Here is a 26591-nt window from a genome sequence, read left to right as displayed (position 1 = left end):
TCCACATAACACTCTAACCCCCCACCTAGGTCCTCCTCTGCCATCATGTTCCAGGACCTGAACACTCCCTCACCCCAGAGTCTTTGACTTTGGTGCAAGACACCAACTCCAGTCCTAGTTGTGCTTTGTGTTTCCCCTTCTGTTCGTATTTCTCAACTTCTGTCTATGAGTGAGATCGTCCCATCTTCATCCTTCATTTAGAACATTTCTCTTTTTGTTTTTAATTTCTATTCATGAAAAGGAAACCCTGGCAAAAACCATTTAGAACATTTCTATGTGGCCAAGGTATCCAATGGCAAGGTCTTCTGTGCAGTGCAACCACAGATCTTTCTTTTAGAAACTCATGTTTTTTTTTTTTCTTTTTTCTTTTTCCTCCTCCAGGGTTATTGCTGGGCTCGGTGCCTGCACCATGAATCCACCGCTCCTGGAGGCCATTTTTTCCCCCTTTTGTTGCCCTTGTTGTTGTAGCTTCGTTGTGGTTATTATTATTGCCCTTGTTGATGCAATTCATTGTTGGATAGGACAGAGAGAAATCGAGAGAGGAGGGGAAGACAGAGAAGGGGAGAGAAAGATAGACACCTGCAGACAAGCTTCACCGCCTGTGAAGCGACTCCCCTGCAGGTGGGGAGCCGGGAGCTCGAACCAGGATCCCTACGCAGGTCCCTGCGCTTTGCGCCACATGCGCTTAACCCACTGCGCCACCACCCGACCCCCAGAAACTCATGTTTTTAAGGGCACAATTTTTATCCACTGCACTACCTCCCACACCATAATTTTTCTAATCTTTTTATTTATTTATTATTATTTTTATTTATTTATTTATTTTATAGTGACAGAAATTGAGCAGAAGGGAGAGATAGAGAGGGAAAGAGACAGAAAGAAACCTGCAACCCTGCTTTACCACTTGCAAAGCGTTCCCCCTGTGGTGTGAGCTGGGGACTTGAACCTGGGTCCCTTCGCATTGCAACACGTTCGCTCAACCAGATGTGCCACCACCTGGCCCCTATAATCTTAAATAATTAGAAGGCCACTCTTTTTTTTTTTTTAAATATTTATTTTATTTATTTATTCCCTTTTGTTGTCCTTGTTGTTTTATTGTTGTAGTTATTATTGTTGTCGTCGTTGTTGGATAGGACAGAGAGAAATGGAGAGAGGAGGGGAAGACAGAGAGGAGGAGAGAAAGACAGACACCTGCAGACCTGCTTCACCGCCTGTGAAGCGACTCCCCTGCAGGTGGGGAGCCGGGGTTCGAACCGGGATCCTTATGCCGGTCCTTGTGCTTTGCGCCACCTGCGCTTAACCCGCTGCGCTACAGCCCGACTCCCAGAAGGCCACTCTTATTGTCACTGACTTCATGACATCTAAGCCTACTCTTAGTATTTAGTCTCATCTTTCATTTTCCTTTCATATCAAAGCCCTGAATTTAGTGCACCAGTCATATTACTTCCCTGAATGAACCTTTTTCTCTCTAACTCCTTTGGCTTCATGGTCCCCACTCCTCACCCACTAAAAGTCTCTCAGTAAAGGTGAGTTCAAGGTGTTGACCAAGCAAGGTCAGGCAATAGGGGCCTAATTATGAAAACAACAGTTCACTGTCTAGAAGCATGATTGTTGCTCCCCTACATGCTATCAAACACTTCCCTCCTCAGGATTTCAAAATTTAGACAACCTCATCCCTCCCCAAGTCCACGTTATTGTCAGAGAGCCCTGCTTACCTGGGGCTTCCAGTGCAGAGCAGCTCATAGACTCTCTTCAGAGCCTGTTAGACATGGAAGTCCTGGAGAAGTGCTTCTGCTGATTCTAGGGACAGACCAGCAGCTCTCCACAGTGAGCAGCCATTGACATACCTCTAGACATGTGAGCCACTGGACTCCACCCAGAAGGTCTGGAGCTGCCCCAGAGGTGGGTGGCCAGGGTCAGCACAGATGATTGGCATTAATACATTTCTGCTCCTCCCTTGATCCCTTCAGGACACTTTATTCTATTTCCTTCTTTTTCTTCTTTTCATTGGAGCACTTATTGGCTTTCACTTGCAATGGTGCCAGTGATTGACCCTCAAACCGTGATGTCTCCAGCATAAAGTTTTTTTTTTAACAAGTGTGCTACTTCCATGCACCAGGCTCTGCACTTAACAGGAAGGGCAGTAGGAGGATGGAAATAGATAGCATAATGGTTATGCATAGAGACTCTCATGCCTGAGGCTCCAAAATGGCAGGTTCAATCCCCTGTCTGTTCTGGCTCCTACGCTATTTAATATTTACATCAATAACCTCCCAGAAACTTCTTCAAGGAAGTTCATCTACGCCGATGACATCTGCTGTGCAACTCAGGCATCAAAGTTCGACATCCTCGAGGAAACACTCACGAAAGACATGTCTCTGATATCTGATTACTGCAAAAAATGGCGACTAATCCCTAGCACTGCAAAAACGGTATCATCTGTTTTCCATCTACACCATCCCTCGGCCTCGCGTGAGCTTAATGTGCAGCTTGGCAATACGAGAATCCAGCATGAAACCCAGCCAGTCTATCTTGGCGTTACTCTCGATCACACTCTGTCATTTCACAAACATCTCATAAAAACTGCAGCAAAGGTGGGCGCGAGGAATAACATCATTGCAAGACTGGCCAGCTCCTCATGGGGCGCGAGTGCTTCCACACTACGATCATCATCTCTGGCATTATGCTATTCCACTGCAGAATACTGTGCCCCAGTATGGTTCCGTAGCCCCCATGTCCACTTGGTCGATTCCAAAGTATATTCCTCCATGAGGATCATTTCTGGAACCATCCGTTCCACCCCGGTTCCATGACTGCCAGTTCTTAGCAACATCGCCCCGCCAGATATTCGTCGGGATGCGGCATCATCTAAGTTCATTTCCCACATCTACGCTCGACCGGACCTGCCAATATACTCGGATATCTTCGCCCACCCTGTCCAACGCTTGACGTCTCATCACCCAATCTGGTCCCCTACGCCTACACTGAACTTCTCTGTTCCAGACTCTTGAAAACAGAGTTGGCAGTCAGCTGAGGTAAAGAACAAACACCTCATCACAGACCCCTGCAAGCGTCAACCCGGCTTTGCCCTAGCACGTTATGATTGGGCCCTCCTCAATCGCTATCAAACAGGCCATGGACGGTGCGCCGCTATGTTCCATCGCTGGGGGGCCAGAGATGACCCAAACTGCCCCTGCGGCTCCAGACAGACTATGACCCACATAGTCAACGACTGTCACCTCTCCAGATTCAAAGGAGGTCTCGAAACTTTACATCAGGCTCAACCTGACGCTGTTGACTGGCTACGGAAGAAGGGCAAACGCTAGAAGAAGAAGAACCAGAAGCCAGAGTTGAACAGTGTTCTAGTAAAAACAAACAAACATATAAATAAATACAATGGGCAGGGAAGAGACCATAATGGTTATTTATGCAAAGAAACTCTAGTGGCTTGTTCTACAAATCTCAGGTTTAATCCTTTGCATCAGCATAATTAGAGCTGAGCAGTGCTCTGGTTAAAAAAAAGGGGGGGCTGGGTGTTGGTGCACCTAGCTGAGCGCACACGTCACAGTGCATGAACCCAGTTTTGAGCTCCTGGACCCCACCTGCAGGGAAAATGTTTTGCAAGTGGTGAAGCTGGGCTGCAGGTGTCTCTCTGTCTCTCTCACTCCCTATCTCCCCTCCCCTCTTGACTTCTGGCTATCTATTCAATAAATAAATGAAGATAATTTAAGTCTAGTGCCTGTAACATGTGCACTCAACCAGGTACGCCATCACCCGGCCCCCACTCAATTTCTCTTTCCAAAACAAATACAAATCAAATCAATAAAACAAGCAAACAGCTAGATTGTTCTCATTCAATCACTATAGGGGCCAGAACAGCTCACTAAGTCATTATCTAGAGCTATCGGCTCCTTAAAAAATGCAACAAGGGAGTCAGGCAGTAGCACAGAGGGTTAAGAGCAGGAGGCACAAAGCGCAAGGATCGGCATAAGGATCCCGGTTAGAGCCCTGGCTCCACACCTGCAGGGGAGTAGCTTCACAGGTGGTAAGGCAGGTCTGCAGGTGTCTTTCTCTCCCCCTCTCTGTCTTCCCCTCCTCTCTCCATTTTTCTCTGTCCTGTCTAACAACCACATCAATAACTACAACAACAATAAAAAACAAGGGCAACAAATGAAAAGAAAAAAACCTTAACAAGCCAATCCTGAACTACCAGGCTAGAGAGGCAGCACTGGCAGAGGGCAGAGACATCTGTTTCCCCCAGTGTCAATTTAGGGCAGCCGCAGTGGCTGCTGGGACATGTAGTATCCACGGCTCTTCTGGTTGATGGCGAGGAGGTGGACTACAGCTCCCATCAGGCCAAGCGGCGCCAGCGGGGTCCTGCACGGCTGCGGCTGGGCAGCAGGTTCCAGTTGCTGTAGCTGCAAACCTGGCAGCAAAGAGTAGGTTGCACAGCGGTGTCAGGTCAGTCGCACCCTGTGGGTCTCGGGTGGCGGCGGGAGCCGGGCGAGGCCTTTGTGTGACCCGCACTTAAAGACCTGGGGCTCTGCGTGTGTCGTGGAGGTGCGCCAGCCTCGCCTCCGGCCATTCTGCGCCGCCTCCCTGATGGTCTGGGTCCCGCTTCCCCTCGCCCCACTTTGGGGCTCGCAGGCGCAGTGTGAGCCGCTGGGGCGGGCGCAGGGTGTCCCGGGCAGTCTCTGTCTGGCCTCCAGCGGGCGACCGGAGGCGCGGTTCAATTTCCAGTAATTGTCCTGAATTCCAGGATCTGTTCCTCTGTAACTGGGGCCTAACTCATTTCTGCAGTTTTTGGAGCCTGTCATGGAGTCACTACACTCTGCACCCTTCAGATGAGTCCAGGATTTCTGCAAGAACTTCATTAGTTTTAATTTCTTTTCCTGACAGAGGTGAGTACAGGTCACTAGCAGCTCTTAGTATTTCCAAAGCAGCAAATTCATCAATTGGAAAGTGCTTCTGCCATTCAGAAATGTCAGAAATGTCTGTTTTTGATTTGCTATTAGTTTGGGGGCATGTTTCTGTATTGGGCAGATCTGAGGATCCAGTCAGGAGAGGAGGTGCTTTATCTAGTTATATTTTAAACTATTGGAAGTGTCCACCTCCTGTCCCATCTGGGCTGGTGGTGATAGAAGACAAGCCAGGAAGTAAAGCGCACTAATGACCCCACTCCTGGGGTCCTCACTAACGTCTCAGTTCACTCTCACTTTTCTGCTATTTGGACTTGGAGAAGAATCTTCAGGGAGCCCTGAGCCTGGACAGCCAATGGTGAGTGCAGCTCACCTGGACTGAGATGGGGAGAGCTGTACCTGTGAGTCCCTGGGCTGCTGTGAGAAGGGGCCATGTGGCCAGGGCGCTCCTCCCCCAGTCATTCTGCCATGAGTACATTGCACCTGGGCTGCAGCCTCTTGACCTCAGCCTCCTGGTCCATAGCAAGGGTCCCGGATTCAGTGTGCTTCTTGGGCAGGGAGTGGGAAACACCATTCATGTTCTAAAACTTTTCTCTGCCTGGCTGAAGCTGCGGAGTCCGGTGTTCAGGTTGTAGTGAGGGAACAAGAGGAAGAAGACAGAGGTCCCACCATAGAGTTCCGCTGGTGTGGTTATAACCTGATTTCTACATGAGGAATCACCCACCAGAGAATCAGCCATGCTTCAGGGAGGCAAGCACATAACTGAGACAAATCAGAGAGAGAGAAAAAAAGAGAAAAATACACGATTCAGACATATATACTCCCAAGAAAAATAGAGAGGGGGGTATTGAATTGTCTGGTCTTCTAACTTTTTTGTGAATTCAGGGAATGTTGAAATAAAATCCCAAGGGGATTAACTTCAGCCATTGTTTCCTGCTGTGCACATCTGCATGTTTTCTTTTACTTATTTAATTTCTTTTTTGTTAGAACACTGATTAGCTCTCGCTGATGGTGATAGGGGTGATTGAACCTAGGACTATGGAGCCTCAGCCACTGAGTCTCTTTGCATGAACATTATGCTATCTATTGTTGCCCTGAACTGCTTTTTTTTTTTTTTTTTTGCCTCAAGGGTTATTGCTGGCTTTGGGTGCCTGCACTGCCTGTGAAGCAACCCCGTGCAGGTGGGCAATTGAGGATCCTTGAGTGTGTCCTTGTGCTTGTGCTACCTGTGCTTAACCTGTTGTGTTGCTGCCCAGCCCCCCTCCCCAACTGCTTTTATGGCAATAACAGTTGGGTGGAAAAAGAGATATGTGCCTGGTTATGCAAAAAAAAGTCCTGTGCCTGAGGATCCAAAATCTCAGGCTTTGGTCTCTGTCTCTCTCAGTATCTCAGTATCTCTCTCTCTCTCTTGTTAGTGTAAATTTAAAAAATTACCTAAAAAAGATACTATGAGACAATGCAGGAATTTTGCATACCAGGCCTTTCTATAGGTTGAGGAAGTAGTTGCTACAGTCCTTGCAGAGAGTTTTTCCCTAAACAGCACCTTCATACAGCCTCATCTATGTCAGTTTGCCAGTAATTTGAGAGTGTTTTGCAAAATTGTCTTATTTCAGGGCTACTCTCACCTTCACAGGGTTTGTATGAAACAAAACACCCTCCACCATTATTCTTGCAACACACAAACACCATTGTTCTAACAAACTTCAGGTGGCACCTTGGTTACATTTTTTTTTTTGTTTGTTTGTAAGTGTGTTTGGTTTAGTCACCTCTATTCTATATCCAACAGGAACCATCTGGTGCTGTCTTCACTGTACTTCACCTAGTGTGCCAGGTAGTACAGATAAATACAAATTCTACAGATGAGGAAGTATAAGGAGAGTTAATATTTAAGTAAGAACAATGAGTGCAGGCACTGTAATTTTTTTTTTTTGATATTTTGATTAAATTGCATTGGTTTAAAACATATGCCTGTTTATTGTTCCAGAGAAGTGCTCAGCTCTGACTTGTGGTGTGAGAGACTCAATCTGGAACTTTGAAGCTTCAGGTATGGAAGCTTATTTGTATAACCATTATGGTATTTCTCCCACCATCTTTTTTTTTTTTTATTGCCACCTATCCACTGCATCTGGCAGCCTTTTTTTTTTTTTTTTCTTTTGGTCCTCCTCCTGTGAGAACTATGGGGGTTATCAGGTGGAGGACAACAAAACTGGTGCAGAGTGTGGTGATTTATAAACGTGTGCATGTAGAATTATACCCCAAAATGTTACACTTTTATGAAATACCATTAAATCACTAGTAAAGAAAGTAGAAAGAAACTATACACAGACATGCTATTGGTAGGCCTCATTATATTATCTAAAAGGTATAATACAAGAGTAATGTGATTATGTCAGTTATCAGAGATTTCCTTTTGTTAATGATTGCAAGTCAAAGGTTCTCCTTTCATTGAGTGTCTGCATTATATTCACTTTGTCTTAGAAAGATTTGGACAACAGAAGTTGCTCAGTGTCATTGCCTTAGGTTCATTATCTGTCATTGGGTTGAATAGGCTGCACCCGGAACTTAGCAGGGAGCTTTCACGATGACTATGTTGATATACATATTCCCATAGTGAAGATAGCAGACACTTAGCATGTAGGAGGGGACTCTTGGGAAGTGAAGTCATTTCCTTGGCCATAGTCCCCAGTAGAACTTGCAACTTCTATAACCAGGCAACCACTACACAAATGTAGTATGTGGCATAAAATATGTTCTCTTGGGGCCAGGTGGTGGTGCACCTAGTTAAGTGCTCACATAGCAGGGCACAAGGACCCAGGGTCAAGCCCCTGGTCCCCACCTGCAGGGGAAAAGCTTCATGAGTGGTGAAGCAGGGCTGCAGGTGTCTCTGTCTCTCCCTCTCTATCTCTTCTTTCCCTTCTTCTTCTAGCATTTGCCCTTCTTCCATAGCCAGTCAACAGCGTCAGGTTGAGCCTGATGTAAAGTTTCGAGACCTCCTTTGAATCTGGAGAGGTGGCAGTCGTTGACTATGTGGGTCATAGTCTGTCTGTAGCCGCAGGGGCAGTTCGGGTCATCTCTGGCCCCCCAGCGATGGAACATAGCGGCGCACCGGCCATGGCCTGTTTGATAGCGATTGAGGAGGGCCCAATCATAACGTGCTAGGGCAAAGCTGGGTTGACGCTTGCAGGGGTCTGTGATGAGGTGTTTGTTCTTTACCTCAGCTGACTGCCAACTCTGTTTCCAAGAGTCTGGAACAGAGAAGTTCAGTGTAGGCATAGGGGACCAGATTGGGTGACGAGACGTCAAGCGTTGGACAGGGTGGGCGAAGATATCCGCGTATATTGGCAGGTCTGGTCGAGCATAGACATGGGAAATGAACTTAGATGATGCCGCATCCCGACGAATATCTGGCGGGGCGATGTTGCTAAGAACTGGCAGTCATGGAACCGGGGTGGAACGGATGGTTCCAGAAATTATCTTCTTTCCCTCATTTTTTCATCACTATCCAATAATAAATAAAAGGATTTAAGAAATAGTTTGAAAAATAAGTTCTCCTTATATATCCCAATTTATAGGGCCTCTGTCCTGTGGGAACCTCAGTGACAGAGGCTTTCAGATGCTGCACATGTCCGTGTCTGTTCATTTGTCACCACTTGTCAGGAAGTCAGCTAAGATAAACAAAATGTCTGCAAAGTGAACAAGTGTTTCAAGGAAGTTAGACCATTCTAGGTCAGGCTTCCTTGTGGTGTTCCATACCCCAGCCTTTTCAATTTGGAGGTCCAAAAGAAATCATTGAAGGGATGTCCTAGGCAAGCTCAAGTGGCTGGGCTGTTGATAACCTTATGATTCTGTCATTATCAATCACCAAGGCATCCCGGAGTCCTGGGAATGGGGCTACTGAAGTGGCCCTTATCTGTCCAAGTGGCCCATGACATCACTGTCCTCTTCTCCATCCTTCCTGGAGATCTGTGTAGACTCGGTGTTCATGGATCTGCTAGGCCCTGTCTTTACAGATGTTTAACCAAAGATCAGACAGGATCTCATCAACTAGACCCCCCCTGCTTCATCTGCCAACAGAGGAGTCATGACTCCTCCATCATTAGTACAGTCAGATATTATTGCAAGTGGGGGTTGAAAGTCAAACAGTAGTCAGACTCTGCAGGAGCTAACTTTATATCAGCCAAGTTTCATGTCTCTCTAACTTGTTCCATGCTTAGGGATTCTCTTCTGGCTTTTAGCATTTATGTGGGGAAGTCTGCTGATAATCCTAGGGATTTTCTCCTACAAGTGATTTCTTGTTTTTTCTCTCACACTTTTCAGGATCTTTTCCTTATCTTTCTTTTCATTGTATGTATGATATGTCTTCTTTCTTTCTTTATTTTTCTTTTTTGTTGCCTTTTTTAATGTTGTTGTAGTTATTATTGTTATTGATGTCATTGATGTTAGATAGGACAGAGAGAAATGGAGAGAGGAGGGAGAGACAGAGAGGGGGAGAGAGAGATAGACACCTGCAGACCTGCTTCACCACATGTGAAGTGACTCCCTTACAGGTGGGGAGCCTGGGGCTCGAACCAGGATCTTGCATTGGTCTTTGTGCTTTGCACCACCAGCGCTTAGCTTAACCTGCTGCACTACCGCCTGATTCCCATGATGTGTCTTCAGATCTGCATTGATTCTTTTTACAAAAGTGAAAAAAAAAAACAGTGGTCTAAGAGGTAGTGCAGTGGCTAAAGCATTGGATTTTCAACCATAAGGCCCTGAGTTCAATAAAGTTATTAAAAAAAATAAATAAAAGGAAGAAATACTGTAAAAAGAGAAGAAAATCAGTCTGTACATTAGATTAAATTATTGCAGATTGGATACACAACCTCCCTCAACCTGTCCTCTTCCTAAACAAAACAAAGACAATCACAAGAAACAACTATCAATTAAATTCAGTAGGTATAATGCAGAAATAAAAGTAGATAAATTAACCCAAGTGAAACCAAAGGACATTATTCTCACAAACGCCAGCAGAGGCAGAGATTGATCAGGTATTCAGCCACTCAGATGGAGCTCCATCCTTTGTCAGAAAGAAAAGAAAAAAGAAAAAAAAGTCTTTCTTAGGACAAAGCACCCCCTCCTCTGGACTGTTTCCACTGAGGTAGGTATCTCGATAGAGAAATTATCTTTTTTAAAAAATATTTATTTATTTATGTTCCCTTATGTTGCCCTTGTTTTATTGTAGTTATTATTGATGTGTTTGTTGGATAGGACAGAGAGACATGGAGAGAGGATAGTAAGCCAGAGTGGGGAAGAGACAGACACCTGCAGTCCTGCTTCACCACTTGTGAAGCGGGTAAAGAAATTTTCTTTAGTGATCTCTTGTCTGTAGCTGGTGCCTTTACTTCTCTGTTTTGGGGGTTGGTCATGGGGTGCAATGAGTTAAACTCACAGCCCATAGGCCAACTCAGTTTTTCCTTTGATTTTTTTCAGTCTCTGTTTTCAAGCCTAAAGGTGGATTATAAGGCTCTTCCTTGGTTCCATAGAGCTCTCCTACATGTTTTCTCTGCCACTGGCCTAGAAATCCGGCCCTCACCTGAAATTCCCAGGTTTAAAGCAGCCTCCTTGCAGAGCTTATGCCAGATGTTGTCTTCAAGCTGCCATCTATGCTCTGTTCACCCCAAACCTCTATATCACTCTTTTAATACAAATCTCTGAGCAGTATTTAGGTGAGATGTGAGTTAAGTAAGAAAACTAGTAGCCATTTTACTAGTTGTTTAAAATATATTTTATTTATTTACCCTTTGTGTTGCCCATGTTTTTTATTGTTGTTGTCATTATTATTGTTTTTGTTATTGATGTTGTCATTGTTCAATAGGACAAAAAAAAATGGAGAGAGGAGGGGAAGACAGTGAAGGGGAGAGAAAGATAGACACCTGCAGACCTGCTTTACCACCTGTGAAGTGACTTCCCTGCAGGTGGGGAGCTGGGTACTCAATCCGGGATGCTTACGCTGGTCCCTGAGCTTCGCACCATGTACACTTAAGCCACTCCACTGTTGCCTGACTCTCATTTTACTAGATTTTTGTGGATGCTTTTGTTGAAGAAAAATAAAGGGTTGGAAAGAGATGTCAGTTGAATCTGTGGGCTTTGTAATGGTTCTATTAGGCAGGATAACTCACTAAATGTTTCTATAATCTCTTCTTTTTATATTGAAATGCTAGGGTATTGTTCCTTTTATTCATTACAGTATCTTCCATATAGGTGCCATACTGTCCAGTGGAGAGGCTGTGCTGCTAGGTTTAAAACAGAGTCTCAAGCTATTTCTGTAACTTATCTTTAATTTTCTGGCCTGAAAGACATTTACGGAAAGAGGAAGAGATGGCAGTTTCTTGGGTAAGTGACTTCCCCAACATCAGTCTGTTTCTTTTTCCTCTTGAATAAGTTGTATTTTAATTTATACATGTTTAATTTACTATTTCTCTTTTGCCCATCTTTTTTATTAAGGAAAAGTTTCAAACCAGTAATGGATTTTATTGCATCTTTATTTTTTTTTATATTTATTTTATTTATTTATTCCCTTTTGTTGCCCTTGTTGTTTTATTGTTGTAGTTATTATTGTTGTTGTTGTTGGATAGGACAGAGAGAAATGGAGAGAGGAGGGGAAGACAGTGAGGGGGAGAGAAAGACAGACACCTGCAGATGTTCTTCACCACCTGTGAAGCGACTCCCCTGCAGGTGGGGAGTCAGGGGCTCGAACTGGGATCCTTACACCCATCCTTGTGCTTTGCGCCACCTGCGCTTAACCCGCTGTGCTACCACCCGACTCCCTTTATTGAATCTTTTAAGAGATCATACATCATCCCATTATTTTGCTGCTTGTGTGGCTGGACACCTTAGAGATTATTCATCAGCCTGCTAAACTGTTCCTTTTTCAGAAACATAGATACCATCCAAAAATTTCCGGATGTCTTTGTTTTTAACAGTTGTAGCTTGCTGAATCAATGCAGCTGAATTTGATACAAGTTGAATGTCATTTCCTTCAATAATTAATTCATCTTTCTGGGCTTGTGATTCCGAGCATGCAACACCTGACCTCATTTGAACCCTGCGTATGTATTTTTCTCCCAAGAAATTTCTGATTTCACCAAGAGACTCATTCTCCTGAATAATAAAGTTGATAGGGAAGTGAGCATACATGGACCTCATTTTGTATCGGAAGCCCAGTGTAACTCCCTTGATCACGTTCTGTACATGGCTGCAGATAGTGTGAACAGTAGCCAGTTCCTTTCTATTTCCCCACCATCTGTCAACTTGGAGCCGCTTCTTTTCCTTTCCAAAGAGACTGAGCTCTTTGTTGATGTGGTTTAAGTCCCTCTGCAGGTTGCCTCTGGCGCCCTTCACGATGACCATGTGGCCCTTCAGAGAGATGTCGAAATTCTTTGGAATGTCCACGGTCTGGTTGTTGAGAATGGTCTTCATTGTTATAGTAGATGCTTCAAAGAAGCTGCCCATCATATTTCTTTCTGTATCTCTTTCTCTCTCTGCCAGGACACTGTTCATCCCTGGAATAAATCCTGAGAACCTCAGGCAAAAACTTTATGTTATCTCCCCTACCCTCGTATTTATTTTCACTTTTATTATTTAATTTTTATTTATAAAATAGAAATGCTGATACCATAGGATAAGAGGGTTATAATTCCTACCAATAGAATGCCATATCTCATCTCCTCCTCTGGTAGCTTTTGTATATTCTTTATCCCTCTGGGAGTATGGACCCAGGGTCATTATGGGGTATAGAAGGTAGAAGGTCTGGCTTCTGTAATTGCTTCCCCACTGAACATGGGCGTTGACAGGTCAATCCATACTCCCAGCCTCTTTCACTTTTTTCGTAGTGGGGCAGGGCTCTGGGAAGTCGAACTCTTCTATTTTAATTTTTTTAGTTTATTTTAGAGAGAGAGAGACAGACAGACACACACACACAGAGATACAGGCTAGAGTACTGCTGAAGTTTTTTACTTATTTAATATAGGATTGAGAGAGAGAAATGGATGGGGCAAGGGAACTAGAAAGGGAGAGAGGATTCTGTAGCTCTGCTTCACAATTCATGAAGATTTCCTCTTGGCAAGGAACTTAAGACCCTATCATTGTCACAGACTTTCCACAACAGTTCCCTCCTCCCCATAGCATCCTTTTGTATTTATAAATTATATATATTTTTTATTATAAAGAAAAATTTAGGAGGATGTAGATTACTAGATAACAGTTCTTCTTTTCATCATCTTTTTTCTGATACCAGGCTTATTTCTTGAGCTCAGAGTCAGAACTTTGAGTCCACTGCTCTAGAAAGCCTTTTTTTCTTTCCATTTTATTTGATAGGACAGAAATAAATAGTGATTGGAGCAGAGGTAGAGAGAGAGATACCTGCAGGCCCTTTTCACTGTTTGGAGCAGAGGTAGAGAGAGAGATACCTGCAGGCCTGTTTCACTGTTCATGAAGTGTCCCTCTCTCAGGTGGGAAACAGGGCTCAAACCTAGGTCCTGTTTCATGGTGATGTGTACACTTTAGCAAGTTCACTACTTGCCTGCACCTGATATAATTATTCAATTTGTATAACATTCTAGCATTTTTAACTTTTTTTTTGGACAGTGACACTACAGAGAACCTTAATTTAGTATGATCACTCTAAATAGTATAATTTCCATGCTTCCATAATGATGTTAATTTTTATAAAGAGCTCTGTGTGGCTAAAGATGTTTCATTTCTAACAAACTTATTATAATCATCAGGTGTGCTTTTTTATTCCATCTTTTTTTTATGACTGTAGCTTCATTATAAATTCATTACATCCCAATATGGAAATAAATAAATATTTAAAAAGGAAATAAATATTTTAAAAATTCATTATACCCAGTGGCTATTATCTTTCATATTTATATTTTTGAGTTTTATATAGGTGAAGAGAATTTAATAAGTAAAGTGAAGTAAAGATATCTGTGTGTGTCATTTGAAATTATTTATATATAATAAATAAAATTAACGTTTTTTCTTTTTTTTAATTTTTAAAATTTATTTATTCATTTATTTATTTATTCCCTTTTGTTGCCCTTGTTTTATTGTTGTAGTTATTATTGATGTCATTGTTGGATAGGACAGAGAAATCGAGAGGAGGGGAAGACAGAGAGGGGGAGAGAAAGACAGACACCTGCAGACCAGCTTCACCGCCTGTGAAGGGACGCCCCTGCAGGGGGAGCCTGGGGCTTGAACTGGGATCCTTACACCAGACCCTGCGCTTTCCACCACATGCGCTTAGCCCGCTGTGCTACCGCCCGACTCCCCATTTTTTTCTTTCTTTTTTTTTTTTAAATTTTTTATTTAAGAAAGGATTAATGAACAAAAACATAGGGTAGGAGGGGTACAACTCCACACAATTCCCACCACCCAATCCCCATAACCCACCCCCTCCCATGATAGCTTTCCCATTCTCTAGCCCTCTGGGAGCATGGACCCAGGGTCGTTGAGGGTTGCAGAAGGTAGAAGGTCTGGCTTCTGTAATTGCTTCCCCGCTGAACATGGGCGTTGACTGGTCGGTCCATACTCCCAGTCTGCCTCTCTCTTTCCCTAGTAAGGTGTGTCTCTGGGGAAGCAGAGCTCCAGGACACATTGGTGGGGTCTTCAATCCAGGGAAGCCTGGCCAGCATCCTGGTGGCATCTGGAACCTGGTGATTGAAAAGAGAGTTAACATATGAAGCCAAACAATTTGTTGAGCAATCATGGATCCCAAGCTTGGAATAGTGGAGAGGAAGTGTTAGGGAGGTACTCACTGCAACCTCTAGTGTACTTCTGCTTTCAGGTATATATTTTGCAGTAGTTTATGGATACGTGTGCACATAAGCTCTCTCTCACAGAAACTGGTGTATATCTAGGTTATGGGACTTTGTTAGAAAGTGAACTACCTGAGATGAAATTAGAGTGTACTATAAAAGGAAAGGTCTCACCCGAGTAATGAAGCTGAAGGGTTGTCATTCCACACGTGAAGTCTCTGGATACAGTCTGAGGTGAAGCATGTTGAGGTGGCAATTGTTGCATTGGTTAGGTTGTGATCGGCGGACCATTTTTTTCTTTTAATGATAAGAACTGTAGATACTATGAAGACACAGCAGACTTTGAGCTCTAAGTCCCCAGGAGCTATAATTTTAATTCCAGTATCCTTCTACTTCACTCTCCTTATAAACTTCACTTTACCTATATAAAGTTAACATTATAAATAAGGAAGAAAATATCCAAAACTGCTCCACCACTTCTGAACATTGCCCTGCACCCCCATCCCATGCATGTGAGAATTGGCATATTGAATCTAGGTCTTTTGTATGGCAGGTGAGCACCCAATCAGTTGTAATCTCACACAGCCACTATTTTTGTATTTTATTTTTTAATATTTATTCCCTTTTTGTTGCCCTTATTTTATTGTTGCAGTTATTATTGTTGTTGTTATTGGTGTTGTTGGATAGGACAGAGAGAAATGGAGAGAGGAGGGGAAGACAAAGAGGAGGAAAGACAGACACCTGCAGACCTGCTTCACTGCCTGTGAAGTGACTGCCCTGCAGGTGGGGAGCTGGGGCTCAAACCAGTAACCTTATGCAGGTCCTAGTGCTTTCCACCACTTGTGCTTAACCTGCTGAGCTACTACCCAACTCCCAGCCACTTTTTTTTGAGATTTTTTTCTCAAAGATTTATTTATTCACTTATTCTTGCCTTTGTTGTTGTTGTTGGATAGGACAGAGAGAAATGTAGAGAGGAAGGGAAGACAGAGAAGGGGAGAGGAAGATAGACAGCTGCAGACCTGCTTTACCTCCTGTGAAGCGACCTCTATGCAGGTGGGGAGCCAGGGGCACAAACCGGCTACCTTAAGCCAGGTCCTAGTGCTTGCAGCTACTTTTTTTTTCCTTTAGTGTTATTGCTGGGGCCCAGTGCCTGTACCTTGAATCCACTGCTCCTGGAGGCCATTTTCACCCTTTTGTTGCCCTTGTTGTAGCCTTGTTGTTATTGTTATTGTTGATGTTGTTTGTTGTTGGATAGGACAGAGAGAAATGGAGAGAGGAGGGAAGACAGAGAGGGGGAGAGAAAGACACTTGCAGACCTGCTTCACCACCTGTGAAGTGACTCCCCTGCAGGTGGGGAGCCTGGGGCTCCAACCGGGATCTTTATGCCTGTCCTTGAGCTTTTTGCCACGTGGGCTTAACCTGCTGCACTACTGCTGGAAACCCGCAGCCACTTATTTTTTATCATTTACTAATTACAAAACTATAGAGGGGGAAGAGTGAGAGTAGGGATATCTCTCTGTCACATGAGATGCCAGGGGTTGTACTCAGGGCCTTGTGTAAGAGAGTCTAATGTTCTAATCAATGTACCAATTTCTAGACCATGATTATGAGGTATTTGATTCTCAAGTCACTAAAGACATGTTTGCAGATGAGACAGTCCTTCACAGGCTTCCTAGAGACTGAATGGCTAATCTGCTGTCACTCGCATTTTCTCACATGACATACACATTTCACATGTTTTAGGGCTCAGTGACCTATGAAGATGTAACAGTGATATTCACTCAAGAGGAGTGGGCACTATTAAATCCTTCAGAGAAGAAACTCTACAGAGATGTGATGTGGGAAAACTTCAAGAACTTTCTTTCAATAGGTAACTCTGATCACCTTAAGTTTTGAACTAGAAGACAAATTACTTTTTGTTCACCAATGTAGAAATGTAGACACTGTTAAGTGTGCAAGGTTTGATTGTGACTCATGATGGATCAAAAATTCAATCTATTTGTATAATTATTAATGCTTTTTATATTTTTAATTTTAGAAAATATACAAGAACATTCTTTTCTATATTTTTAATTTTAGAAAATATACAAGAACATTCTACCAAAGAGCAGCATAACTTACATGGGAGTAAACAAAGGTGAGAGTTACATTTACAATAAATCATAATGTACCACACAGAAAGCTATTGTTTTCAAAAATTTTTGTCTTTGTGTAAGTTACTGAGATCTGGTGACTGCATGGTTTCCCTGTATAAGTTCTTATACAGGGAAGTTCTGGGTTCTTAATTGTGTGCTCTCTACTGACTTAATAATTGTATAGCACCCCTTTAAGAAAATAAAATTTGGGAGTTGGGCCGTGGCGCAGTGGGTTAAGCGCACGTGTGTGACGCAAAGTGCAGGGACCGGCATAAGGATCCCGGTTCGAGCCCCCAGCTCCCCACCTGCAGGGGAGTCGCTTCACGGGCAGTGAAGCAGGTCTGCAGGTGTCTATCTTTCTCTCTCACCTCTCTCTCTGTCTTCCCCTCCTCTCTCCACTTCTCTCTGTCCTATCCAACAACAAAGCAACGTCAACAATGGCAATAATAACCGCAACAAGGCTGCAACAACTAGGGCAACAAAAAGGGGGGGAAATGGCCTCCAGGAGCGGTGGATTCATGGTGCAGGCACTGAGCCCAGCAATAACCCTGGAGGAAAAAAAAAAGAAAAGAAAATTTAAGATCACTACCACAAATACGTTAATTTTGTTAAATAACCTCAATAAAAATACTTGATGACTAGGATATAGAATAGTAGGACAAGTGACTCAAATATGATATATGTAATGTACATGACTGAAGTTTTCATTTTAGTCACTGTCAAAAAAAGTACTATAATGTTGTTCTACATTATCTGTCTTTTCTCCACTTTGTGGGAAAATCTTCCTCACATGTAACAAGTGAATGGAAATTTTAAAAAGGGGGTAAAGATGCTTAATATTTATAAAATAGTACACTTGGAAACAATAAGAATATGATCCGGGAGGTGGCAAAGTGGATAAAGAATCAGACTCTCAAGCATGAGGTCCTGAGTTCAATCCCCGGCAGCACATGTACCAGAGTGATGTCTGGTTCCTTCTCTCTCTCCTCCTATCTTTCTCATTAATAAATAAATAAATTTTTAAAAAAGGAAACAACAAGAATATCTTAAATGCATGAATATCTATATTCTTATGATATTTAGAGGTAGTCCGTGTAGAAAAGATCAATATTTTCGGGGCCAGGTGGTGGCGCACCTGGTTGAGCGCACATGTCACAATGCACAAGGACCCAGGTTCGAGCCACTGGCCCCCACCTGCAAGGGGAAAGCTTCACAGTGGTGAAGCATTGCTGCAGGTGTCTTCCCTCTCAATTTCTGACTGTCTCTATCCAGCAAATAAATAAAGATAAAAAAATTTTTAAAAAAAGATCAATATTTTCAGTGAAAAATTTCAACACAAACATAATACTTGCTGTTTACAATAGTAGTTCAATTATTACATACTAAATACCTGTAAAGATATCATTATTTTTGGCATAATATACTTATATGAAAGTAGTTTTTACCATTTTTTATCTTATTTAATTATTTATTGGATAGAGACAGCCAGAAATCACGAGGAAGGGTGAAGTAGAGAGACAGAGAGACTCCTGCATTCCCACTTGACCACTTGCAAAGCTTTCCTCCTGCAGGTGGGGACCAGGGGCTTGATCCCAGGTCCTTGTGCATTGTAGCATGTGTGCTCAGCGAGGTGCATCACTGCCCAGCCCTTTTTACCAATGTTCTAACTTTACTTCTAACTTGAGATCTTTTTATAATTTTGAATATTTGTGATTTTTTTCAATATATGTTTTTAGTCAAATCTGTTGTTAATGTCTGATTTTGTGGCTTATTATGTAAAATAATGTCATGCACTTTGATAATAGAATCAATTATTTTTATTCATTAAAATGTCATTGATTGCTCATTATTTTGCAGTAATACAACAGTTAAAATCTCTGTGGACAACGATAGTCTGAATGGTAGAAAATTTCAAGATTGTGCTGTATACAACAGATTATTCACTTACTCTGTTCATCTTCAACAACATGACAGAATTAACAGTGGAAAGAAACCCTATGAATGTAAACAATGTAGTAAAACATTCAGTTGTTCCAGTAATCTTCGGAAACATGAACGAACTCACACTGGAGAGAAACCCTATGGATGTAAACAGTGTAGTAAAACATTCAGTTTTTCCAGTAATCTTCAAACACATGAACGAACTCACAGTGGAGAGAAACCCTATGAATGTAAACTATGTAGTAAAACATTCGGGCAATCCAGTTTTCTTCGGGAACATGAAAGAACTCACAGTGGAGAGAAACCCTATGAATGTAAACTATGTAGTAAAACATTCAGGCAATCTAGTACTCTTCGGCAACATGAACGAACTCACAGTGGAGAGAAACTCTATGACTGTAAACAATGTAGTAAAACATTCAGTTCTTCCAGTTATCTTCGGAAACATGAAAGAATTCACAGTGGTGAGAAACCCTATGAATGTAAACTATGTACTAAAACATTTACTTATTCCAGTACTCTTCGGACACATGAAATAATTCACAGTGGTGAGAAACCCTATAAATGTAAACTGTGTAGTAAAACATTTAGTTTTTCCAGTCATCTTCGGACACATGAAAGGACTCACAGTGGAGAGAAACCCTATGAATGTAAACTATGTAGTAAATCATTCAGTTGTTCTAGCAGTCTTCGGATACATGAAAGAACTCACAGTGGAGAGAAACCCTATGAATGTAAACTATGTAGTAAAACATTCACGTGTTCTGGTAGTCTTCGGCAACATGAACGAACTCACAGTGGAGAGAAACCCTATGAATGTAAAAAATGTAGTAAAACGTTCAGCTCTTCCAGTCATCTTCAGAGACATGAAAGAACTCACAGTGGAGAGAGACCCTATGAATGTAAACAGTGTAGTAAAACATTCAGCTCTTCCAGTAATCTTCGGCAACATGAACGAACTCACAGTGGAGAGAAACCCTATGAATGTAAACAATGTGGTAAAACATTCAGTCAACCTGGTCATCTTCATAGACATGAACAAACTCACAGTGAAGAGAAATCCTAAGAATGTAAACTTTAATAAAACAGTCAAACTGGTCATCTTCATATACATCAACAAACTCATAGTGGAGAGAAACCCTGTGAATGTAAACTATATAGTAAAACATTCAGTTCTTCCAGTTATCTTTGGAAACATGAAAGAATTTACAATGGAGAGGAACCCAATGTATGTAAACTATGTAGTAAAACATTCAGTTCCAGTCATCTTTGGACACATGAAAGAACTCACAGTAGTGAGAAACCCTATGAGTGTAAACAATGCATTAAGGCATTCATGGGTTCTAGTTCTCTTCATTTATATGAATGAACTCATAGTGGAGAGAAAGAAACCTCATGTATGTAAACAATGTAGTCAAACATTCATTTAAGCCAGTTTTCTATGGAGATATGAAAGATCTCACAGTGGAGAGAAACCCAGTGAATGTAAACAGCAAAACATTGATTCTAGCCTCTCATCTTTGTCAACATGAAATAACTCACAATGGAAAGAAATTTGATGAATGTAAGCAGTGTTGAAAACATTCCATTATTCTGGTCCTCTTTGTAGACATGAAGGAATTCACAGTGAAGCAAAACCCTATGAAATTAATAAAGCTTTTAGATATTCCGCTAATTTTCAAACACATGAAAATATTCACAATTGAAATCAATTTCTTGAGCATAAGTTGTATACTAAGTGCCGGGATAGCCTGAGGGTGCTTCTTCCCGAGCAAGTGCTCTCTGGGTTGGAGAGACCTCAACTGGAGCCAATCTAGGCTGCTGCATGGGAAAGGCATCAGGAACTTGTGCCGCACTAATGTTGCAGGAGATACACTCTGGAACTCTCAGAGCTGGAAAGCAATTCCTGTTGTATGCTTTACATTGGTTTGTTCTAGCTCTCCCCCACCAAGAAAATTGGATCAGTCCTGCTAGTTTCGCGGGTCTGCTTGGCCCCGCCCCAAGGAACCCCGAGAGTTCCAGAGTGCCAGAGTTAGAGAGTGCTTGGCGCTGCTGTGGGGGTAAGAGGCAGCAGAGTTCTGTTTGGTGATTAGTTTGGTTTAGTTTATGAATCGTTGTTCCTGAATAAAAAAATACAGCTTCCCTGCCCAGCCGTTATCTCCGCGTCTCTGTTACCTGCCCGTGAAGCTAGCCCAGCCAGCTGGAGCCGCCGAATTTTAACAACAAATTCCAAGTGTTTTTACTCAGAAAAGCAGCTTGTATATATACTAGCCAAGTAGGGTGGAAACAGGGTGTGACATAGAGAGGGTGGAGCGAAAAAAGACTGGTGGAGATCAGGGTGTACTAGGAGAGGGGGCGGAGCAAAAAGACATCGTGAACCAGTGGGGATTAAACCAACGCCCTGGAGGGAGGGGAGTTAATGTTCTGTTTTACTGTCTATCTCTCTATCTTGTGTTAATACATAAGCAGATATATCTAAATAATTGTGGGGATCATAGTTCCATGATATACAAGTGAACCCGTACCTCTGAATATTCTGTAAATGAGTACTTCAGTTCTTTGTCTTAAATTCTAATATATGAAAAAATTCACTTGGTACTGAGAACTTACTGATATCAACAATGATTAGATGTGCAGTAGCACAGAGGGTTAAATTCAGGTGGCATTAATCCCAAGGACTGCCGTAAGGATTCTGGTTCTATCCCCGAGCTCCCCACCAGCAGGGGAGTCACTTCACAAGTGGTGAAGGTCTGCAGGTGTCTTTCTGTCTCTCCCCCTCTCTGTCTTCCCTTCCTCTCTCCATTTCTCTGTCCTATTTAACAATGATATTAATAAGAACACTAATAATAACTACAACAATAAAAACATTTTTTAAAAAGACAGCCCTTTATAAATGAAAGAAAGAAAAACTATTCTTACCAGTGTAGACATTGTAGAATGTACTTTACAGGCCTAGTAAGGAACTTGTATTGGAGAGACCAATAAATGTAAATCAGTGGAATAACAATGGATGCTATAATATGTAAGTCTTTATTCATTTTTTTGCATAGTATCTGTCTAGTTGGAAAGTACATTTTTCTCTCTAAATTTCTCTTTATACTTTGTATTTAAAATACTTTATTTGACAAGACAGAGATAAATTGACTGGGAGGTGGTAGTAAGGGTAAGGGAGCCACCTTCAGCATTGCCTCCCAGTTTGTGAAAGCTTTTGCCCTGCATGTGCACACTGGAGGGTTTTTACCCATGTCCTTGTTCATGGTATCTAATTTTGATTATCAGGTTGCAAGTTGTGAAATAGTGCTGCAGATGTCTTGCCCCCTCTACCGGGTTGACATTCCACACCTGACATCTCTGGACACTATCTGAAGTGAAACATGCTGAGGTGGTACTTGTTGCTTTGATTGTGATCACAGTGCATGCTGTGTCAGTTGGTATGAACTGAGAGAAGTATGCAGGAAAGTGAGCCCCAACCTAGATGTTGCAGGACTGGGGGAAATAGAGGCTCTATAGAGGAAGCAGGAGGTTCCTGCTGTCTTAGGGTTTAAGAAGGATTAAGAAGATAGTTGTTGCTGTAATCAAATTATTTGCAATTGAGTTAACTTTGAAGATCCCTTTGTTAGGATTTGCTGTGTCCTACGCAACATCACCATAATTTATGCCTTTGACATTATTTGTATATAGCTGTGTCTTACAGAGTAACACCATGGGTTGCTTCTGTTCTCCCTGGACTAAGCTTTTAGGAGAGTCAACATTTCAAAGGCTCGGCCTATGGTCTGTGCATTAAAAAGTTTGAGACATTCAATTTTTCTCCTTTCATATTAATTAAATAATTAAATAGTAATTTATATGACTACAAGTTAATAGGAGTGTACATAAACACAGCCCATTTCCACACCAAGCTGGAAGACTGAGACCAAATATTCTACCGGAATATTGCTTACCGGAAACTGGGTGGAAGAGAGGAGGAAGTGGAGGAGGGGCTCAGTGGGTTCACCCAGAGGACTGGCAGGGAGAGAGGCAGATGTGAGGTCCTCACAGCTTCCAAGAGAAGGGTCCCACATGCAGCGGCTTAAGCTATGGCAACAGTGCTCTTCAGAGAATCTTGAAATCTAAGCAGAGATCAAGGTGTCCACTATGACTTGGAAACAATTCCTGTGTTGACAGTACACTTGCACCTGCTGGATTATTTTCCATGGGAGGTTTCTAAGCATCTGGTGGCCTGTCCCCAGTTCTCTGCACCTTGATTTGAAGCATGATGGGGCAAGGGATGGCAAACCTGGTTGACAGCACAAGTTTCAGTGCACAAGGACCTATGTTCCAGCCCCCACCTGCATGGGGGAAGCTTCACAAATGTTGCAGGTGCCTGTCTCCCCCTTCTCACTCAATTTCTCTCTGAATACAATAAATGGTAAATACAAAAACATAGAAAAAAGTGCTCACCCTGGCCTGGCCCTCAGCATGTAGAATAAGCCAGGCCTGATCTCCAGTCTGGACTCCAGGGTTGTATGTCTGCCTTGGGCCACCTGCTTCACAGGTTGGCCCTGCCTATGCATTTCAGGTTTTCACTTGTGAAATAGAGAAAATAGGGTCTTGGTACCCTCCCTAGCCCCTGTGTGTTAAAGGCCTCACGTAAGTGAACCAACTTGAAAGTGACTAAGTTCATTTGTGTCAGCAAAACTGAGCCACTTAAAGGCTGGCAGAAATGCGCTGACATCCTCATGCCTTCTGACGAAATGGACAAGGAAAAAAGCAAGGTAGAGTTGGTAGCTTTGCTTTAAGCATTAGGACCTTCATGGTATCTCCTAAGAACCAGAAAAAGCTTTTTTTTTTAAACATTTTATTTACTTATTTATTGGAGACTGAAAAATCAAGAAGGGGGACCAGAGAGAGAGAGAGAGACCTGCAACACTGCTTCACGACTTGCAAAGCTTTCTCCCTGCAGGTGGGAAGCGGGGACTCAAACCAAGCTTCTACATTGTAATATGTGCTTTCAACCAGATGTGGCAACACCCAGCCCCTGTAAAGGCTGTTTTTATGGAAAATGTGATCATGTAAAAGCTCTGAGAAGATATGGCTTGTGATCATTATGAACTCTTGATTCCACTTGACCCTGTTTGGAAAGCAGGTGTGTGTACAGGATATTCTGAGAGAAATCCTGATGGGGCAAAGCATTCAGGCTGCGGTGATGAGGCGTTATCCAGGGATATTATTGTGTGTTCTCTCACCCAGAAGAGATTGCATTATAGTAGGTGTAGTTGAAGTTATATTAGAAAGATGGCAGTAGGGTTTAGGAAGATATAGTGATTTGTGAACTAGATTGTCATTCTTGAGACCCTGAAGTCCCAGGTTAAATTCCCAGCACCACCATATGCTAGAGCTTAGCAGACCACCAATGACAAAAATAAAACATAAGAACATAGAAAATGAGAGAGAGTAAAAGAAAGATAGTAGAGGGAGTCAGGCTGTAGCACAGTGGCTTAAGTGCAGGAGGTGCAAAGCACAAGGACCAACATAAGTATCCCAGTTTGAGCCCTGGCTCGCCACCTGCAGGAGAGTTGCTTCACAAGTGGTGAAGCAGGTCTGCAGGTGTCTAGCTTTCTCTGCCCCTCTTTGTCCTCTCTCCATTTCTCTCTGTCCTATTCAACGACAACAACAAAGGCAACAAAAGGGAATAAATGAATAAAATAAGTTTTAAAAAGTATTTTTAAATACGACCAAGAAGCTCCAGTTCCTTATTTTTGCCATAGGAATTTAAGAAATCAGTCATAGTTAAGGCAAAATATCTTTACAGGTATTGTGTAAAGCAGAAATTCACAGAAGTCCATTGAATACCCTTTTGAGAAAAAGTCACATTCCAACTGGTACTAAATTACATTGTCTTTTTTTTTTTCTTGTCCTTCCCCCATTCCCTCCCCAACAAAGTACAATGCTGTCTGGGAAGCAGTGACCCAGATTGCAGTTCCCTCATTTGAAGCCCAGGGTAGTGAAGCACAACTCGGGAGGGGGAGCAGTGCTGTGATAATAAATTAATAATAAGTAAAATAAGAGACCAAAAGGAGAGAAGAGGAATAGAGAAAGATATCTATAGTACCATTCCATTGCTCTGTGAAGCTTTACCCTTGCACATGAGGACTGGGAGCTTGAACCCTGGTCCTTCAGCACGCTGCTTAGTGTGCTCTGTGTACTCTGCTGGGTGCACTGCTGCCCACCGGCCCTCTGGGTATTTATTCTTCAGGGCTTCCCCTGTGTGGGGCTGTAGTCAGGGGCTGAGATAGATTCACCGTACTCAGGTGACCCTAGGGAATAAGAGAAGGAGCTGACAGAGAGGACCCTATTTCTGCCCAGGCCTGCCACCTGCTCTCCCTTAACACTAGGGTGACCTTGGCCAGGTAGCAGTCCTCCCCCTGCCTCAGAGAAGCTCATCTCCAACAACCCCAAAATCTGAGCACAGCCACAACTAAAGCTCTTTGCTATAATAATACAAAGACTTGGCAAGGGTTGGGCTGTGTTTTAATAGAATAGGGAGGTTTATGACATCTTGATTATTTAGGGACAGCAAAAGGGGCAAAGGTTGGCTAGTCATGATTGCAGGGAGCATGAGTCCATAGGATGAGTTCCCAGCCTTTGGCTACATATGCTCAGGTCCCTGGAGAAGCAGCATGGCAATCAAGGAGAAGGAGAGCTTTTAGGAGCAGCTAGTGCAGCTGAGTTTGCAGGAACGGAGAGTGTGTTTCCAGCAGACACACAATAAGTCATTTCCCACACACCACACCCTCATGGGTTTGCGTGAGTCTTACCACATTCCCAGTCTGATGTCAGCCCAATGGGGATTCTGTCCCAAAGTCCATTATCCACACCTTCAGCTGTTCCCACCTCTTTGACACTCGGAGCATTGTATGTGCAGTACACAGCCCAGGAATATGCCATCAGAATTTGGGAGAAATTCAGGTCCACTACCTACTTCCACACATGAAGTCCAGAATAGTCATGTGACTTCTTCAAGTTCTACTAAATTGGTCCACATACTCCAGAATTATTTTTTATATACAATTATCTTTATTTATTGGATAGAGGCAGCCAGAAATTGAGAGAGTAGGAAAAAGAGAGAGGCAGAGAGAAGGAGAGACCTGCAGCACAGCTTCACCACTCATGAAGCTTTCCTCCTGCAGGTGGGGACCGGGGCCTCAAACCCTGGTCCTTGTCCAGTGTAGTGTGTGTGCTCAATGAGGTGCACCACCACCTGGCTCCCACACACTTCAGGATTATCTTGTCCAATGAGGTGGATGGACAAGATCAGACCAACCTTGAAGCTCTAAGGTACAGTGTGTGTGTGTGTGTGTGTGTGTGTGTGTGTGTGTGTGTGTGTGTGTGTGTGTGTGTGTGTAGGAGGTGGGAAGCACTGCAGGAGCTGTAGTAAGGGGGGTCAGTGTCCCTATTACCAAGTGAGCAGTCTCCTAAGCTCAAGGAGGAAGGACACACAGACCTCTTCACCTCTGACTAATGCATCTTTGGAGGAAGTTGAGGATGGGAGCTCTTCTGGTGAGTGCCTGTTGAATAAGAGGGGTTATTCAGGACATGATCTGGGGCAGGAACATAGCTCTGTCATAGTACAGGACTGATGTCCCTCTTCCCCAGGGGGCCCTCAACCATCTGGTGAGGATCCCACCTCTGGTCAAGAAAGATGTTTCTCTCTTCCATGTCTCTGCCAGAAGTTGACAACTACAGTCTTTTTTTTCCCTTAATTTACTGGGATGATTAATTATTTACAGTCTCGTTGTATTGCACCAAAGAAA

General features: G+C 42.9%; 4 protein-coding genes and 2 long non-coding RNA genes across 9 annotated transcripts in view; 4 read left to right on the top strand and 2 right to left on the bottom strand.

Moving 5' to 3' along the window:
- LOC107523368 (zinc finger protein 709-like) overlaps positions 1-26591 on the top strand; it is a 486341-nt gene that overhangs the window by 274880 nt on the left and 184870 nt on the right. For 2 of the 4 annotated variants that reach the window (XM_060206424.1, XM_060206425.1), the window contains exon 1: positions 10341-10876. The exons of 1 other annotated variant lie outside the window; for it this stretch is intronic. The gene's annotated coding sequence lies outside the window, so the exon portion shown is untranslated. Of the gene's footprint in view, positions 1-10340; positions 10877-26591 lie in introns of those variants that run through there. One more of the 4 variants, XR_009553948.1, reaches the window with a different exon arrangement.
- The window catches only part of LOC132532454 (uncharacterized), a 242782-nt gene that overhangs the window by 46007 nt on the left and 170184 nt on the right, over positions 1-26591 (top strand). The window lies entirely within an intron of this gene.
- The window catches only part of LOC107523366 (zinc finger protein 791-like), a 104553-nt gene that overhangs the window by 58811 nt on the left and 19151 nt on the right, over positions 1-26591 (bottom strand). The gene's annotated exons all lie outside the window — the stretch shown is intronic.
- LOC103125924 (zinc finger protein 709-like) lies at positions 4343-20468 on the top strand. Its single transcript, XM_060206436.1, has 8 exons — positions 4343-4439; positions 4801-4901; positions 6706-6750; positions 6904-6963; positions 11163-11294; positions 16466-16592; positions 16802-16859; positions 18715-20468. Exons 5-8 carry the CDS (start codon positions 11280-11282, stop codon positions 19862-19864), a joined length of 1350 nt encoding a protein of 449 aa, XP_060062419.1. The 5' UTR covers positions 4343-4439; positions 4801-4901; positions 6706-6750; positions 6904-6963; positions 11163-11279; the 3' UTR covers positions 19865-20468.
- Positions 11452-12524, bottom strand: LOC103125916 (large ribosomal subunit protein uL6-like). Its single transcript, XM_060170880.1, has one exon. The coding sequence runs from the start codon at positions 12459-12461 to the stop codon at positions 11817-11819; it is 645 nt and encodes a 214-aa protein (XP_060026863.1). The 5' UTR covers positions 12462-12524; the 3' UTR covers positions 11452-11816.
- Positions 21030-23625, top strand: LOC132542974 (uncharacterized). The gene is made up of 2 exons (XR_009553943.1): positions 21030-21820; positions 22078-23625. It is a non-coding gene; the product is annotated as an uncharacterized LOC132542974 (long non-coding RNA).

The sequence above is a fragment of the Erinaceus europaeus genome, chromosome 13 (assembly GCF_950295315.1).
Source record: "Erinaceus europaeus chromosome 13, mEriEur2.1, whole genome shotgun sequence".
Classification (NCBI taxonomy): domain Eukaryota; kingdom Metazoa; phylum Chordata; class Mammalia; order Eulipotyphla; family Erinaceidae; genus Erinaceus; species Erinaceus europaeus.
Note: the sequence above shows the minus strand (reverse complement) of the source record. Positions and strands in the feature narration are given on the sequence as shown.